This window comes from Epinephelus moara, chromosome 10 (genome assembly GCF_006386435.1).
Source record: "Epinephelus moara isolate mb chromosome 10, YSFRI_EMoa_1.0, whole genome shotgun sequence".
Classification (NCBI taxonomy): Eukaryota; Metazoa; Chordata; class Actinopteri; order Perciformes; family Serranidae; genus Epinephelus; species Epinephelus moara.
The window spans coordinates 26,580,744-26,600,010 of record NC_065515.1 but is presented as its reverse complement, the minus strand read 5'-3'; the positions used below and the strand labels follow the sequence as shown (position 1 = coordinate 26,600,010).

General features: G+C 40.9%; 1 protein-coding gene across 1 annotated transcript in view; it reads left to right on the top strand.

The window, feature by feature from the left end:
- The window catches only part of ap1m3 (adaptor related protein complex 1 subunit mu 3), a 36,578-nt gene extending 19,663 nt beyond the window's left edge, over positions 1 to 16,915 (top strand). The window contains exons 7-12 of the mRNA XM_050055526.1: positions 4,173 to 4,315; positions 6,627 to 6,698; positions 6,997 to 7,155; positions 10,223 to 10,348; positions 10,801 to 10,876; positions 15,278 to 16,915. Of these exons, the coding sequence (XP_049911483.1) occupies positions 4,173 to 4,315; positions 6,627 to 6,698; positions 6,997 to 7,155; positions 10,223 to 10,348; positions 10,801 to 10,876; positions 15,278 to 15,300 (599 nt within the window). The 3' untranslated portion in view covers positions 15,301 to 16,915. The remainder of the gene's footprint in view (positions 1 to 4,172; positions 4,316 to 6,626; positions 6,699 to 6,996; positions 7,156 to 10,222; positions 10,349 to 10,800; positions 10,877 to 15,277) is intronic.
- The last annotated feature ends 2,352 nt before the right edge of the window (positions 16,916 to 19,267 follow it).

The following is a 19,267-nucleotide window of genomic DNA, read 5'->3' as shown; positions in this document are numbered from 1 at the left end:
GTAACTGCTGACACACACCCCGCGGTACATTTACCTCTGGTTTAGAATCACTGAACTCGGTAATGCATAGCACACAACTTCTTTAGTTTGACAATATAATTCTGCTGCTTCCTGAAAAATGCATTCTTTTCTAGTTTAAGTGCAGTGGTTTGCATTTCTGGCGTCAGACAAGGGTCACAAGTTTAGCTCATTATCTGTCTTCTCTCTCAGGTGGGCTTTGTAAATTCTCGTTGGTACACTTTATTCCACACACTGAGCTGTGACAGTGACAGACTGTTATGCATGAGTGAGATGTGCAAGGAATATTTGCGAGATTTTTTTTTTTATCTCAAGCTGCCAAGATTTGACATTTTGATAGAGAACTTGTAAACTGTCAAAAGGGGATTTTTTGTGCAATGTTTCAAATGAAAGAAATTCACCTTAGATATAAATTTGCTTCGAAAATAGTCGACACTAATGCTTAAAGGCCTAACATATATGTAAATGTGCTACTGGTTGATGTTAGAGCACTTGCCTTGAACTCACCCTCACACTCCTCCTTCACCTCCTCTTTCTGTCTAAAGCCCTCGCTCCTGCAAATCTCACATTTGGCTTAGCTTTCATCCTTCCTCATTTTCCTCGCCCTCTCCTCCAACTTTCCCAATTTTTCCAATAACGTCTCCCACTGCTACATCTTCTCTTGTCTATTCCTGCACCCGCTCCCCCTTCTCGCTCTCATCTCCTGCTTTTGCTCCCTTTCCTTTGCCTACATTTCTTGCCCCCTACCGCTCCTTACTGAAGGGGGAAGGCTCCATCACTGTCTAGCCTCTTTGCCTCTCAGTTAATCCTCACCCCAGGCTACAGCCCTGCAGATGAAAGGTGAGAGTCTGTGGATATCCTGTATATGCAGCCCACAATCCCCCTGCTGTGTTTTGCAGTCTGGGAAATAACATATCCTCAGAAAAAAATGATCAGATATAATGATCAAACAAACACACTGACAGATACAGCAACAAACACGCACGCACTCGCGCTGAATGTTTATACAAATATTAAAATGTGTTTCGCCCTCTCATCCTCAGCACTTACACTTTACTTTTTTTTACATATCATTTTGCAGTTGTTTGGCATTTCCCATGCCTGATCTGCACATTTTATCACAGCTGGATGCAACCAAAATGTGAGAAAGAGTATAAGTCATTTAACACTGCCCTCTGCTGGCAGAAGTCTAGAGTTGTCACTACAGGGAACTGGGAGTTACATTCAAAGTATTTTTTAATTCCAAACTGGTGCATGAAATGATATAGCCCACAAAAAGCCAATATTCATACATCATTCATTTCAGACACACACTGTGGCCTTTTAACTAAAATATCTGATCATTTGTAACACTTGAGTGTCTAAACCTGCTCACATCTCCTTAAAATTAATCCTATTCACTTATCAGAGGTGTTGTCTGGTTGTTTGATGTGTTGATGTGAGTGTTTGCATTTGGTACTATTTTTTTTTCTTCATAATAAAGTTTCTCAGCTTGTACACGGACACTATGAGCTGAGATGCAGGTTATTAACAATTATTTTTATTATTAATCTGCTGATTATTTCCCAATGAATTTTCTCAGTAAAAAATGCTCAAGGTGACATCTTTAAATGACTTATTTTGTCTAATCAACAGTCCAAATAGGACTGCAACTAACGATTATTTTCACTGTTGATTAATTTCCTAATTATTTTCTTGATTAATTGTTTTGTCAACAAAAAGTCAAAAAATCCAAAGCCGTTCAGCTTATTATCACATAAATAACCACGAAAAGCATCAAATTCTCACATTTAAGAACAGTGAAGCCAGCAAATGTTTGGCTTTTTTTGCTCAAAAAATGACCAAGATGATTATTTGAATTTTAGACTAATGGCCAGTTAATTTTCTGGAGTTCTAAATCCAAAATGCAGCTATTTTGTTTCATGTCTTCACGTTTGAGAAGGTGAAACCAATAAATATTTAGCATTTTTGCTGGACAGACGACTTAGAAATTAATCGGCTATCAGAAGTTGCAGCCATTTTTCGATAAAGATAATCCACTAATCACTAGGTATCCCGCGCGCTGACCTTTTAATGCTAAGACGTCTGTGTTAAATTGTCTCTCTGGCCACCCATGTCAGTGGTATCACAGCACAGTAAGATGCATTGGACAGAAACATTTTCCAAATGCCATTATAAAACGGTTCCCTGTGTTCCCCGTGTCTCTTTTTTTTTTTTTTTCACTGTGCAACAGCAGACAGAAAACAGATTAGGTTCCTCCTGTCTGCTGCTGTGTATTAAAAGCACAGAAGCAGGTAAGAGCAGCCTTAAAGGTGAACCACAGGGGACACTGCTGCATCTTCAATCCCCACCTGGCAGGTACACAAATGTACACGTGCACAAACACACACACCTGCCTTTTCTTCAAGCCCCTGAGGTCCTAGCAGTGACAGAGAGTGTCCCGTATGACCTTTCTTTCCTGTCGTCTTGATATCGCTGAATGCAAGTGTCTGTGCGTGTGTGTGTGTGTGTGTGTGCCTTAGTGACATAAAAACAAACTGAAATAGAGACAGAACCAGTTCTGAAGGGCTTCCCTGCTTTGCTTGTTCAGGAGTGTTGTGCTCTCCCTAGACCTGACCTCAGCCAGTCCCCTCTCTGGCATGAGGAAATGTCACTCACTCACACACACACACAAACACACATAAAAGCAAAATCAATAGAGAAACCAGCAAGTACCAAGCTAACATGCATAAACCTGTGCACGTACAGGCACTCATGAGAGAGAACAATGAACAAGGAAGCTACATACACAAATACACACAAGTATACACACACACACATACACACGCACCTTCCAACAGTGCCGGCCCAGGGTTGCATTCAGAGCAGGTGAGGCTGGCTTAAAGCTGACTGTTGAATGGGGGATTTGGTTGAAGGCCCACAGGCCCACAGTCATTACAGCAGTTTTCCACCACTCAGCACCCTCCATTAACCACAGAGGAGCAGAACATCGGGATTTCTCCAGCAGACTACAGATGCCACCATTAAGGAGGTCGCGCTTTTAACTGCCTATTGCAACAGCGCTGCACTCTTGCTCCACCCTTGAGAGGAATTGTCTGGAAAAGTCTCATTTGTTCGTGGAGAAAATGATCTAGCCAACACAATCTGCTGATTTTTGTCTATAGCAGCCTCTGTGGTGCTCCTGTAGAGTTTTAAAAAATAAAGGGTAAAGTGCTGCTTAATTGGTCAATAGCTATACTCTGGTAACCATACTTGTAACTATACTCCAGTGCCATCTTGATTAGCAGAAAATGAGCTGATAACAAATGTAATAGTCAATTAAAAAATGTTGTTTATCCAGCAAAATGCCACATTTTTAAATATGAGGATTTATTGCTTTTCACAGTGGGTTTTTTTTTTTCATCAATAAAGTAAGGATTAATATCTCCCCCACAGGCTATCTGTGTCTGGCAGGTTTTAAACACCTCTACTGACAAATGGCTGTGTACTTAAGCAGTCATATTACTAATGATATAGTGGGAAAAACAGTGTGACATCTCCCGTTGGCATAAAACCTTCCCTGTAGGCGTATTTCACGAAATGAGACCATAATAAAAGACCCACATTAGTGTAGTAGGTGGATTAATTTCACAACCAGTAAATCAGAAGCTTTTGACAACAAAGCAAATGGTCGTTTTTCTTGGCAGAGTAATGAAAACACACCTCTTTAAGGCAGACAGATATGTTTTTGTTAGAAGTTTTTTTTTTCTGGCTGATAGTACAATATATATTTACTTTGGTGTGTGTGCGTGTGTGTGTGTGTGTGTGTGTATGTGTGTGTGTGTGTTTACTTGTGAGGCAGCTGAATGGGCTTCAGTGGGGGAGAAGATGATGGCAGCAGGTTCTGAAGGCACACAGTGTGTGTGCCTGTGTGTGTACGTGTTTGTGTGTAGCAGCTAAATAACTGTTCAGTGGGGGACAACGGGAGGGCAGATGGATTTGGTAGCACACTGCGCGTACAGTGTGTATGTGTATGTGTGTGTGTGAGAGAGAGAGAGACTGAGTGAGTGTTTGTCAGTCATCATTACCTTGACCTTGATTTCTCCAAGGCTGTGTGGAAGGCTCTCAATCTTTATTGTGTACTTCTGTTTGTGTATTGTTTGTGTGTGTGTCAGGAGAGAAGAGTAAGACAGTGGAGCTGGAGGATGTGAAGTTTCATCAGTGTGTCCGTCTGTCACGCTTCGAGAACGACCGCACCATCTCTTTCATCCCCCCCGACGGCGAGAGCGAGCTCATGTCCTACCGCCTCAACACTACAGTGAGTGGAACACACAAACAAACTTTTCTCTTTAACGCACACTCACGCCACCTGCATACCAGCAACACCAAGAGCACACTTCTTGTTCGTCCTACAGTAAGGCAAGGACCAACACACCCTAGAAAGTTCTTCTTTTCCTTATCTCCCTCGTACAAAACATATTAGACATTAATGTTCTGATAATTTGGTTGATATTAACAGATATTTGTATGTCACAGACATGATGTACAGCAAATGCTGGAAAATATGCAACTAAAACGATATCATGTATTTTTGACCTTTATTTGAAGTGATACTCTGCAGATTGTCAACCACATCTGTCACTGTGGCATGTTGAGTGTGTACAAATGCACAGTGTTAAGGTGCCTCTTGTGCCGCCAGCTCCCAGAGCAGCTCACCCGTCTGTCAGCCAGATTTCACCAGATGACACAAAACAAGTCATTAATGACACAAATTGACTTGTTTCGCTTCACTTGGCAGATTGTTGCTCACAGCACGGGCAGGGAGTTCCTGGTGCTGCCGAAACAGGGGCAAGCCAAACACTCTTCATCTGCACACAGACCTGGTTAAAAATCAGCAAAGTGTCCAGATTAGGTGAGGCTTTGCCGATTTTTAACCAGGTCTGTGTCCCTGCGGTGTGGGCAGTGTGTGCAGATGAAGAGTGTTTGGCTTCCCCCTGTTTTGGCAGCACTAGGAACTCCCTGCCTACTACTTTAATGTTTAAAGTATTTTTGTCGTATTGTGTGTTTTTGAGAACTCTATTGTTATTATCCATAACTATTTAACTTCCAGTTAAGTTTACTGACACAAAATTTATCTTAGTCTCATATTTATAGTGACAGTAGTTGCTTATAAAGCTTATTGTTCAACTGCAAAATATCTTGCTTCAGCAAATATCATTGTCAAAACTCTTGTATACTCACATTTGACATACTATTAAGTTTGAGTGTTTGTGTAAAAAACAACAACAAATAAACAACTATCTGCCGATATATATTTTATCTTTAAAACTCTCTAATTCCAATCAGTATCTGTCTTAGAAAATCTCACATTGGTAGCACCCTTGTGTCTTTGTTGTAATTGAGGTTATTGACCATCTAAGTAGCTGTAATCATTGACGTATTACCAGTGGTATTAGCATTAGTAACAGTAGTAGTTATTAGATATTATTAGTAGTAATTGTATTTAGAGCAAGGCAATATGAAGGCAATCAAATATTACAACATTTTTTAACGAATAGCTCAATTTTGATATTACGGTGATGTTGTACGGTCCACTTTTGGGGCCTTTTCAAAATATTTATAAAATGTGAATTTTTGATAAATATTCACAAGTTCAGTCAGGGCCACTTTAGTCAAAGAAAACTGAAAACATCGGAAATGTAAAAATGGGAGAAACAAAAGTTCTGTTTGCAGTATTGTATTTTGCGGTATGGCTCTGTTCTTGGGCCTCTCTGCCTTTCCTAGGCCTACACAGAAAGCCTGAGGCGGAGAGAGCATACCTCTCCACCCCTCCATACGCCTACGTGGAAAGTAATACGGCAGAGAAAGAGCAAACCTCCCTGCCCTTCCATGCGCTTACATGGAAAGCACAAGGCAGGGAGAGCAGCAGCAACGACCCCCGAGTAGTGGTGGAACAAGTATGGGTTATTATGATAATGTTTGGGATCTCTTTATAGATATAACTTGTTGTGGAGTTTGTTACTGCTGTAGTGAAGCAGTTACAGTACACTAGAAGACTGTACAGGTGTACTTTCTAGAACAACAGAGAAACAGTTATATCCCAATAATGAACTATAATGTAACACACAGCACACAATTAGTTAGACTGATAGTCCTGTAAAAGTGTGTCCACAGGCTGTCAATACAATATCAGATGCACTTAGGTAATTCATTTCAAAAGAGAACAAAGTGGACAAAGTATGAACCATGAAAGCTTCTATCTGCTTGTAGTAAAGTATTAACTTGCATCAAATTCTCACACTGTGAAATAAATTATATGTATGTCAGTGCCCAGTTACAATGAAAACCAGTATGTTGCAAGATAAGTAGTGGTTCAGCTTGTCTGCTAAGCCACATGTTGCCACTCACCCTGACACGCTGTTCAATGAACCAGAGGATATTTGAGGAGGACTGCTGTGCCTGAAATCTATGTGAACTGCGAGCCATCTGAGCAGTTATTGTCTCCCTTGTACAAACACAATCTCTCTCTGGCCTGTCCACTGTGTCACTCTGGTGATGTGTGTTGTAGTGATGCACTTCAACTCCGCGCTCGCTCCTCTGACCTTGTCCACTCTCTCCGTCTCTGACAGGTGAAGCCTCTCATATGGATCGAGAGCGTGATTGAAAAGTTCTCTCACAGCCGTGTGGAGATCAAGGTGAAGGTAAGGATGAGAGACACACAAACATAAACACACATACAGAACACAGCGACCTTATCCACCCATCTAGTCGCTTCACTGAAACTTATTTAGTATTTATGACACATACTTCTCAGGTGGATTACCGCTTACCATCTGTTTGAGGCAGTGACAGCCACGCAGACTCAAAATAACAAGCCGCAGTGTGCATAATCATGAAGGCCTCCTCGGTTTGAATTTGGATGTGCATGCTCCCTTTTTTGTATTGTAAAGGTCTCGAATGACATCTGAACTCTCCTCTGTCCTCTGTCACCTTCCGCAGGCTCGGAGTCAGTTTAAGAGCCGGTCCACTGCCAACAATGTGTCCATTCTGGTGCCAGTGCCCAGTGATGCTGACTCACCCAAGTTCAAGACCAGCACAGGCAGCGCCAAGTGGGTGCCCGAGAACAACGTGGTGCAGTGGAACATCAAGTCTTTCCCTGTTAGTGTGGCACAAAATATCACAGTTTATAACCTAAAATATATTTATGACATGTTGATGCTAAAATACGGTCATATCTCATTCCCCCACTATCAGGTTTTGAAGGTAGAGCATTAGCATTAGATACTTTAGTACATTTACTAAAGTATCGTACAACTTTGAGGTACCTGTACTTTACTTGAGTATTTCCATTCTCTGCTACATCACAAAAGACTGCTATATTATACTACTGAATTAGTAACAGCAGATCATATTACATTCTATCTGTAGGCACTATTTTGTCAGGTACACACTATGCTGTCAGTTCTGGCCAGTCAGATAGACCCCTCACCATCAGGCATCATCGGGTTGGTTAGAATCTGCACTCATACAAGTGAGGTTTATTAGACCAGTGCTGCTGTACTACTCTGCATGGTTGAAGGAGGAAAGTGTGACAAGATGAGTGCAGGCGAAAGTGCGAATGCTGGAGATGAACTGGTGCCGAAAAACAAAAATAGCACATCAGCCGTCTGGCAACATTCTGGAAACAGGAGACATGACATGGCACAAGCACAGGCACTGTGCAAGTCTGAGTCAAGAACAGAGTACACTTAAGTATCTGTTCATTTATGGCAAGTAAAATTGTTATCGTGATGTATTATGCAGCCCCAAAGTGTAGATTATTCTGAAATTGGCCATTCTCTGTTGCCATATTGAGTACTTTAATTTTAGTGATTTAAGTGCATCTTGAGGCTAATACTTTTTTTTTTACTTTAAGGTCCAGTGTGTAGGATTAAGGGGGATATATTGACAGAAATGGAATATAAAATAATAAGTATGTTTTCTTGAGTGTGTAATTACCAGAAAATAAGAATTGTTGTGCTTTCGTTACCTTACAATGAGTGGTTTATATCTACATAGGGAGCAGGTTTTCATCATCATCATGTTGCATTGCCATTTTTCTATAATAGCCCAGAACAGACAAACCCTGGCTCTAGATAGGACCATTTGCATTTGGCTCGGCCACTGTAGTAAGAGGGCCTTCCGCAATGAAAGCATCAGAAAAACACTGATTCTTTTAACACGAAACTGCTATGTACAGTGGTTTTATCAGTTTAATCACCAGGTCAGTTTGCTCTGGAGAGAAAGAGCCCACTATTGATAATTTGTCTCCCGATAAAAACCTCCTTAACGTGTGGATCATAAGCTACCAGAGAAAAAAGACAAGCGCACATTAGCAGGTGCTAGGCTAGTACCCTGTTTCTGACATGCTGAAGAACGTATCATAAACACTGATTTGTAACGTTTTATCTAGTGTTTTTACTGGTCACCTGGTCCATTTTGGAGAGGAGGAGATGTCTGTGGTTAATTTGGCTCGTGGTAAAAACCTCCTGAATAAAGAATACTGAAGGAAATCTAAGTGGGAGAAGTTTCAGCCAGTTGCAATATGCAATCCTCACCACTAGATGTCACTAAATCCCCCCTAAATCATACACTATTTTTTTAAGTCACATTGTGACTACAGAACTTTTACTTGTAACTGAGTATTTCTTCACCACTGGTGCACCTTATATCTATAAAATATATCTATAAAAAGCTTTACTTAGTTCCAGTGTCAGAAAATGAAGGTGTATTTTGGCTCTTACAAGGATTAGACAGCAGTCATTTATCATATTATGATCAGCCTCATCCAACACAAAAAAACAAACACGATCACATTGTGTCTGGATTGTTTTCCTTTACAGTGTTAGTGTCAGCCTCTGCTGTCACCAACACATAAACTTTTTAAAAGAAAATTTTAACATTTAAAAACCTCGCAGAGCATCAAATCAGTTGAGGTTCCTTTTATCTGTCAAGTTCTGAGGTCTCCTCAGTAATTCATTACACCTTCAGCCTGTCTAGGGCAGTTAAGAATTGCCATTACTGGTGACGTATAGGCATCCAGCTGGTGTATGACTCTGCAGCACATTTGTCTCTGTCACTATCAACCTTTGGACACTATAAAACTGCATATATTCTCTCAGGACACCACACTCAACTTGTAATGTTTGATGGAGGTTTGAGGAAAGATGAAGCAGTGGCTTGTTGTGATAAGAGACTGATAAGCAGACTCATCCACAGTCCACCAGCCGTCAGCTCCACCCTGTTATTTACAACCCCGATCCCCAACATTACCCTCCAGTAACAGGGAAAGTATATGTAGCTTTTAGGAATGAGCCCATTTGCCATCAGCTATTTCATAAGCATGAATGTGTGCATCTTTCACAGATTTCTCATTTATTGTTATTTATTATGTTATGCAAAAAAGGAATATTTTCTTATCAGCTGTAGGCAAGGATAGGGATAATAAGGTTTTCCACAGCAGCTGTATAATGCCAAAGGGGAGAACACACAGTTATCTGGCAGACTCAGACCAGTTTTGGTTATTTACAAGGAGAAAGTTTCTGTACTTGTGTTTTTGTCTGAGCCCTTCTCACTGGTTTGAAGTGGGCAGGGCTCAGCTGGAAAAGGTGATGTCAACACTTGACACCAACATGAGGACAACTACTGGGTTGTTGTCAGTCAAAACTGATAAGGCCACACCCACACAGTGATGGTGAAAGGCATGAGCTATGTTTTTGAGTTTATCCAACTTTGATTGGTGCTCATTCAGTCATAAATCTTAAATTTATAGAGAAATAGTGATTCAAAACTATGGTAACTATGTTGAACCAAAGTTCAAAGAAAAAGACTCTGCTCAGACGATGTGTTACTCATTTGCTGGTATGAAGAATGATTAACCTGCGTCTTGTGTTTATAGCCCAGGTATGTCCGGCAGATGTTAAATCTCATAAACTGATATCAGATTCACCTTGATATGACATGGGAGTTGTCTCACGTTGCCATGAATATAAAGTTTGTTTTGTTTTTCGGACAAAGCAGCCTTGTTTTGTTAGAGTTGGACACCTGGGAACAGAAGTCATCAAACAAACTAAACAGTTTTATTGGAAAAACTTTGTGAACAGCATCACTCTGAATCTTGTCTCTGTTTTACCTGATGCAACAATGGCTTTGTGGTCTTTTCTCTCTCCTGTTTTTGCATGTGTAGGGTGGTAAGGAGTACATAATGCGTGCGCACTTTGGGCTACCCAGTGTGGAGAGCGATGAGCTGGACGCAAAGAGACCAATCACAGTTAACTTTGAGATCCCCTATTTCACCGTGTCTGGGATCCAGGTTGGTCCTTTTATTAACACACATTGCACAGAGAAATAAATATATGAAATCTGATGATTCCCACCTGAGTATGACGAGCTTAAGGTGCTTCCTGTTTTACAATATGCCACTGTCCTGTGAAAACCATGTATCTCTGAAACCAAACCTTTCATGAGCTAAGAAAAGCTTCAGTTTCCAGACAGTCTGATGGTTTTTTTTTAAGGTTTATTTAGTTTTAGAACAAGGAACATTTTTCTCAGCCCATAAAAGAACAATTTGTCTGAAAATTTAAAAATCACAATCAGATTCGGAGATACATGGATTTGAAATGGACAGAGATGATTTATGATGATGTGCTATAAGTGGTCTGCCATGTACACACCGAGGCATACAGATTAAATATAGTAGATGTTGGTGTGTGTTTGTGTATGAATGAGTGAAATAACTTTATTTAACCTGTTTGTGTTCCCCAGGTTCGTTACCTTAAGATCATAGAGAAGAGCGGTTACCAGGCCTTACCATGGGTGCGCTACATCACGCAAAGTGGAGGTGAGAACAGACACAGTGGAATATACTCACACACCCATTAACACTCACACACACACACAGATTCTGACACCTCAGCTCTGTTTTTCTCAAATGAAAATCTTTATATCTGACAGTGCGGAGCTAATTATTTATGGAAGGTAACATAAGGTCAGGGATTGTGGTGCGAAAAAGTTAGCAGTCTGTTTAAATCCCCTGAAAACCTGCTTTCAAATAAATATTTCTCTAGAAAATAACTAAATAAGGAACAAAGTTCAGAAAAACATCCCTGGGTATTATTTATTAAACTGAATATTAAAAAACAAATATCCAGTGCTCACATTGCGTTGGACTTTTGAACCTCAGTTTTGCTGTTTTGCATTTTTCTGTTTTATGAATTTTGACTTTAAAGTCCCTCAAGGCAGGATGGTTTCAATGTCCAAAGCCATTAGCAAATCAGAGGTTACACTGAGGTTAAATATTATGTTTTCCTTGTGAGAGCAGGGTCAGGATCACTCTCTCTGCATCACTATTCAGTGTGTGGCCTAGGAGTGAACCCAGCTGTATAACATCCATCATATCCATTACCTGGCTCTATCACCATGAGCCGTGACCTCAGGGGCTTAGAATGACACCACACAGGATACCAAGGATAGAAACTGTGCAAGCCTGCTAGCTTGTGGCGCCAAATTCTCTGTTTCTTAGTCATCCAAATTTGAACAGGACTACTGTAAAGCCGAGAGAATGCAGTCAAGTTTGTTTAGTAAAGCTGGCACTTGGGATATGTAGATGCAGCAGCTGCCTAGGGAATGAACCCTTATGCATCTGTCAAACTCAAGTATGACACCGGGGGAGACATCCTCCTTGAGCATAATGTGTGAAATATGTTGAGGAAGCTACATCTCTACCTTAAAGACATGCTTAATTTTGGGACAGATCACACATTAAATGCTTATTTCCACATTAAAGTTACAATATATTGATGAGACTGCAGCAAAATCCTCCTCACTAGCTCACTAGTTTCATTGGGGGGCGAATGGAAATGATATGGAGCTGGAAGCCCAATACCCTCACTGGACCACTGCCAGAAATCCTTAAGTTTCATACCTGCCATACGCCCGAGAAATGAACCTGACTCTGTAACATCTATCATATCCATTACCTGGATGTGTCGGGTATGAGTCGGGGGCTGCCGGAGGTTGAATGATCCCACAAAGTGCCAGGAAGCTCCCAGGGTGGCACTCAGCGAACACCAAGGTTACTATCGCCTTGCTGTAACATCAGCAAGAAAGCAAAGGAGCAAGATAGAAAAGAGGAAGAGGAGGAGAACAGGAGATGAGTAAGAGTGAGAGAAACAAGAGTGATGAAGTTGGGGGGACTGGAGAGAATGCTGCTCTCACCTTTCTCTTATTGTTACCATCAGCAACATCGGCAGGGAGGAGGGAGAGAAGACAGTGCTGATCACATTTCACTCAGCACTACATGCAGACACACTCACATTGATTAAACAATACCCTGATACTGTAGACTGACTCTGCTGACTTATTAATGAGTGATGAACAGGCATTTAGCAGCCGTACTGTACAGCAATAAGTGACGACTTCACGAATATCAGACTGTCAGTGGTCAGAATATGATCAGGCAGCATCACAGTGCAGCTGATCTCCGATACTGGCTGTCAAGTGACCCCTGAATGGTGATGGTGTTTTACACACTGTGTGTCCTTAAATTAAAAAGCTGTTTTTAAGTGTCACTGTATTAAATGTTATCTATATAACATGCAATTTTGGATTGGTGATACACTCATAACTTGAAGTAATGCATTTGCAGGCAGTCATGTTCAGTACAGAGGCATGTTAACACCCAAACATTGCATGCATGTGATTTTTTTAACATCTTATTCTTAAGTTATGGACTATAACAAGCATTAATAGGACATTAAAGGGATAGTTCAGGTTTTTTGTAGTGGGGTTATATGGGGTACTTACCCATAGTCAGTGTATTACCTACAGTAAATGTCAGTCGACAAGCTCCCAGTTTGGAGAAGCAGGCTGGAGTCCAACACGGAAACTAAGCAATGCACTGCTGTGGATGGGGGTCAACAACAAAATAAATTTTTGCCACCTAAAAGAATCTATATCACTTTTAATGTATGCTACATTAACAGTATTTTCAGGGTTTTACTTTTCTGTCTGACAGCTCATTCTTGCGGGGAAGCTGTTAACAGCCTCTGTTCCATATCTATGCTCTCACCAAAGCCACCAGACTCCATTGAGAAAAACAGTCATTTTAGCTACTTCAATACAGGAGCTGCTGGTCCACCACTACTTTGACTAGTTGGTTAGTTTGTGTTATTGTGTGACTTTGGCCTTTAAAAGGGTTAGTTTGGATTCACCAAAGTCACACAATAACACAAACTAACTAACTGACTGAGACAGCAATAGACCAGTAGTTCCCGTGTTCAGCAATGTTAAATCGCTGTTTTTCTCAATGGCGTCTGGCCTTGAAGAGAGCAATATAACAGCACTAATTTTCTTGTTGGAAATTACTGTTTGACATTAAGGTGAAGCAGTGAAAATACTCCCTATGAAGCCTACACTTAAACTTAAAAGCAGTACATTGCATAGCTTCCATGTCGGACTCAAACCTGCTTCTCCAAACTGGGGGCGTGCTGAGCTATTCCTTTAATATAAATCCCAAGAGCAGGTCAGCCAGTGATGTTGGGTGATGAGGCCTGGCTCTAGAGGTGCTCAGTACATGTACCAACTAATCTTTATTGATGAATTTTCAAAGTGAACTCACTATACTTAATAACCATTGTCAGAATCTATAGCTTTTAGCAGTGAAGCTGTTGTAAGCTCAACTGTTATTCACAGTGTGCTACTTTCTTGTTAAAAACACATAAGACCACAAAAGCCACACAGATAATGATAATCTGATACTGCAGCCCTAAATAATAGGTTACTAAGCTACTATCCTTATGTGCAGTGCTTCTATAGGCTACTTTTGCACTGAACTGAACATAGCTTGTACATGCAACAGACTGAACATGCTACGGAACTGAAGTCACAGTCAGCACAGAACCTTGCAGCTATATCAGTGATGTTCTCAGTTACTGTTGAACTTACTGAAGTGCATTTCATCTGTGATGAGTCTGATTGGCTTAGGAAAAAAAGTGAACAAACTACATACTGAAGTCGGAATCAGCACGGGACCTTGCAGCCATATAAATGCTGCACTTATTTGCTGTTGTACTTGTTAAAGTCACTACAGGTCAGTCACGTTCTTCCAAACGCAAGCTGGGAAAACCATTTCTTTATAGAGTCGAAGTCCGTATGTCAGCTGTGAGCTAGTCTCTGTTCCACAAACTTATGTAACTCAATCCAATCCCTCACTAAGCACTTCTTAGTGTTCATGTTTCTTCAAGTCCAATTGGTATCCACCACAGCACCTTTGTCACTGTAACTTGATTTTGTCCAGAAACATAAAATTGGTTGGTTGCTGTGTTTTTTCCCCCCAACTTTGTAGCTGTAATTTCTGCCGCCTGAAAATACCATTAGCTTCTCTCTGGACTGCGGTTATTACAGACATGTCTTAGCTAACCGTGGGCCCTCATACCCCCATGGACTCGCCTCTTCTGTCAACCTGTGTTGTTTAATCTGAAACAGCTCAGGGCAAATGGTACTGGTGTTTGTTAAAAGCTGCTAAAAACAGACAGATTGGATAAACAATATTAGACTGATTAAAAAAATACTATTTAGTTATTTAGACGTGTGGAGTGAACTATACAACTACCTGTTGAGTAAAGCTATGTTCTAAGGCTGGGTTTGTAGTTATTTGTGCTGTTGCAAATATCAGTGTGATTTTAAATGAGGTTGTCTTACCTCTGGAGTAGAAGTTAGTTTGGAAAACCACAAAGCAATGGAAATCCTTAATTTACAGTTCCCTTAATTGAAACTAAAGGTATCTACTTCAAACCATGAAACGCATCCCCACACCAAAAGTACCCCAAAATGTGTGTACAGGGGTGTCCACATACTTTTGCCACATAGTGTAATCTTGTAGAGTGAGATGATAAGCTCTGGTGGACGACCTCTGCCCCTAAATAGGATAAAGAGGTTTAAGTCGAGTAAGTCAGTGTTAACGTTTTGCCAGTTGAATATGAGATATTGCCAATATTCATAATAGTAAATTATTTTTTTTTCCTGATAATTCTAGTCTGAAAGTGCACAGAATTAAATACCTATCCAAGAAAGGACTGTGTTAAATATTGCTAATGTGATTTAGTAGAATGCCACTACAGCTAGTATTTGTGCAAATCTTGTTTAGGGATTTAATGGGGCTCGTATTGGCAGTGATGTGAAGTGCAGGAGTGATGAGGGGAAGAAAGCTGTGTTAATGCTCTGCTGTTACATTTCTTGGCAGATTACCAGCTCCGGACAAACTAAAGGGCACAGATGCTGCTAGACGAATGGATATTTTTCTCCCTCTGTCTGTCTTCCTCCCTTCTCTCCTCTCTCTCTGTTTCTCCGGCTCCCCGTCTGCAACGGACAGCAGAGGACAGGCGCAGGAGGACACGTGGAATCGTTCCCCATCCCTGAAGGGAAAACGAGACATCGCCCCTTCCTCTCAGACGGGAAAGGCTGTTGCATCACCTCTGACCTGTGATTTTTTTAAGGGCTCCTCAGGACTCCAGCAAAACGTTTTAATATGTGAATAATGAACTGATAACTTCGTGACAACCGGCCGGCTTCTGGCAAGCTCTCATTTCCTCACTGTTAATGTGATATCCCTCCAGGTTAATTCAGAACAAAATTTGGTGAAGAGACATTTTGAATCAAATTTTACTCAGGAGGAGAAAAATTTGGAGCATTTTCTTTTTTGGGGCTTATTCACTGAGACGTGTAGCTTTCTACTGTGTAACATGTAAACCAAAAGATAATGTAGTGCCAATATACAGCAACTGTGATAGGGCATTGTCAGTTTTTATTTCTCAAAGGGCCATAATATTGCAGATTAATGTTACTAAATGAGAAGTGTGCCATGGACTCATCAGATTTTATTCTTTTTTTTCTCACAAAGTTATTGCTCAATGAGGGATTTGAACTGCTACTCCACATCTCAGCACATCTGTCAGCATTTTTAACTGTAAAGGGTTTTTATTCCTCATATGTTTCGTCCTTTATAACCACTCTATGATCCATACGCAGTACATTTTAACTCTGCTGTTAATCTTCATCCCTCTCAAAGGCATGTTTTGCTGGAACCTCTATATTATATATTCATTGCCTTAAAAAATTGCCTATGTATCATCACCTTTAGCACTGTGAACATAATCCCCAGTGCACCGAAACTAATACCAGCGACCAGATCAATGATTAATAAGGCCCAATATTGTCAGAGGCGTTGGCTGTGTAACATAATACCGTCGACGCGCTCCCACGGGGCCTGTAACCTTGTCCTTGTGCTTGAAATCAGCTTGCAGCTTTGAGACTGGAGGAATGAGCACGGTGCAGAATTGTTTTTGTCATATTTCTATCTGTTGTTTATACTGTACTAGTTAGTCCCCTGTAGAAAATAGTTTGAAGGACAGAACAGGGGGTTGAGGAGGAGGGAAGCAGGACAAAGGTAAAATAACCTGCAGGGATTTCTTTGCAGAATCTGAGAATATCGACAATATGTTGAGGTAATTGTTTTTCCATGACTCGTTATTTTATTATTACTTTTTTTATGTGTCGACCTCTGCAGGCCCGTATACCACTTCAAAGCAGTTTGTGGTGTGATTCACTCCCTCTGTTGTGCATGCATTGCACCACATCAGTTGAGCTGCACTGCCAACAGCAAAGAAGAGAGTCCTGTGTCGATTTATTGCATCTCTGCTGTTAAGTACAAAACCTTCTACTACAATCATTCCATGTTCTTGTGTGGGGACTTTTTCTCTGACACCAATGAGGATTGTTAATATGCGTGTGTGTGTGTGTGTGTGTGTGTTAATTTATTGACTACTATTTGTCAATAGGAAGCAAAGGGATATATTTGGAAATAAATTTTTTTTGTATCTTGTTTTGGTATACTGTTGTTTTTTGTTTGTTTGTTTGTAAAACTAGAGTGTTTCACTAAATGTTAATATATGAATAATATGATGAATTGCAGCTCTGAATTGTAGCCCGAACAATTTGACTTATTGGTGGACAGGTCTGCTTTGAGCTCTCTATAAATGTAAACCCAAAATATCAAATACAGGAACATTTTTGGGTTTGATGACAAACAATGTCAAAATTTACATAATACATCATTCAAAGTTCATTCAAAGTTGAGGAGCTGGAATAGTTTGAAATTTGGGGAAAATGCTCTTGTTCACATTTGTTGTCAAGAGTTAGATGAGAAGATTGATACCACTCTCGTGTATGCTAAATATGACACTACAGCCAGCAGCAGCTTTGCTAAACTCAGCATAAAGACTGAAAACAGAAGGACAGTTAGCTGGATTCTTTCCTGAGACAACAAAATGTGCCCAACAGCATCTCTAAAGCTTGATAATTACCATGAGACAGTGACAAAATGTTGAACTACTCCTTTAAGTTATGTTTTGTTTGACTTTAACTTCCCTTTATAGGCCGACTGATAGCCTATAGCTATAGTCAAACGGGGTCATTTCAGATAAGATGATCAGGTAACTTTAAAAACATTGTTAATTTCAATCAGGAGAGGCAGGAGAATAGATTAAAGATAATATTTAATACGGAATATGAGTGCACAGATTAACAGATGATTTGTGGTGATTAAGATTTAATAGAAGTCTTTGGTGCTTGGACACCAGAGGGAGATACTTTGTGATGGAGGGACATCTGAGTGGCAGCAGGATAAATCCCCCCATGGAGTCCAGACACTGGTGGTGGTGGTGGCTGATGACTCTGAGGCTGCTGACTGCTGAGGTGGATGAGGCTGATGAATCTGTAAAGAGTAGGTGGTGATGGGGAGATGGAGGGCATGCACGGTTTCAGCAAGAAAGAACTTTGGCAGAGAAAGAACCATATTTAAGATGAGGAGCAGTGAGATGATAGGCTGACAGAGAAGGTGGGTCGCTGTGCTGTTGGTTGATTGTGAATCAGCGGATGACTCAATTGACAGACCCTGAGGATGACACCTAGAGGTAGTGAGTGAGCATGTGTGCAGGGAGTGAATGGCAGGATGAGAAAAGAGAACTTACAGCCTGAGCATGAAAAGTATTGTCTTCTTGACTGAGCTTTCGCTAGAGCTTCATTACTGAAGTCTTAAACAATAAAGTTTATGAATTTACTGAGACTAAAACTTTATCAGGTGGAGTGGTTAGCACTGTCACCTCACAGCTAGAGGGTTCCAGGTTCGCACCCACTGGTTGGCAGGGGCCCTTCTGTATAGAGTCATCATCTTCCTCGTGGGTTTTCTCTGGGTTCTTAAGCTTCCTCCCACAGTCAAAAAACATACAGGTTAGGTTAGTCTGTGACTCTAAATTACCTGTAATTGTGAATGTGACTGTGAATGGTTGTCTGTCTCTATCGTCAGCCCTGCAATAGTCTGGCAACCTGTCCAAGGAGTACCATGCCTCTCACTGGGAGAGGCTCCAGCACCCTGTGACCCTGAATAGGATAAGTGGTAATGGATAATGAATGAATCATTGACAAGCAAACTAAAGCTGAGTTTTAACTTGTGAAATCACATAAGAAATTCTGAAGTCACAAGTACACTGTGATACAGGTGAAAACATATCGGTATACATTTTGAGTATACTTAGAACGCTTCAGATGTGCTGTCATTGAGGAGAAACCTTTCATTTTCATTTTGACTTGCACTAAGTTATTGCAGAACACATCTTTGTTTGGTTTAAATTGTTTGTGTTGAGATATTTTCACAGTCTTGGCCTGACAGAAGCTCTGAATGCTCTCCTCCCACTCAGTCCTCTCTCCTCAGTAGCAGAGCTGCCTCCCTCTTTGCTCTGCTCACCTGTTTTTGCTGTCATGCATGGATACACAACCTGCCATTGCTACTTTATACTGCGGGTCAAAAGACAGATTTGTGTAAGTAAGGATTACAGGATTTTTGCGTGTGTTGTAAAAAAGCAGCGTGAACTTGCGTTTTTTCTGCGTGTGTGTGTGTGTGTTAGAGAGAGAGAGAGAGTGGTGCTAGTCTATACCAGCCCCTGCAGGCCACCGCCTTGTGCATTGTGCCTTCAGTTTGCTGTCCGTCATCACTCCAACAATGTTTAACTGTGTGACCCCTTTTGTCTCAAGGCAATAGGCTGTGCGTATGTGCAGACAGATAAAGAGGCGTGACTGATTCACACACACACACACACACACACACACACACACACACACACACACACACACACACACACTACACTATGCAGGACCTTTTCTGAGGTTCCTCTGTAAG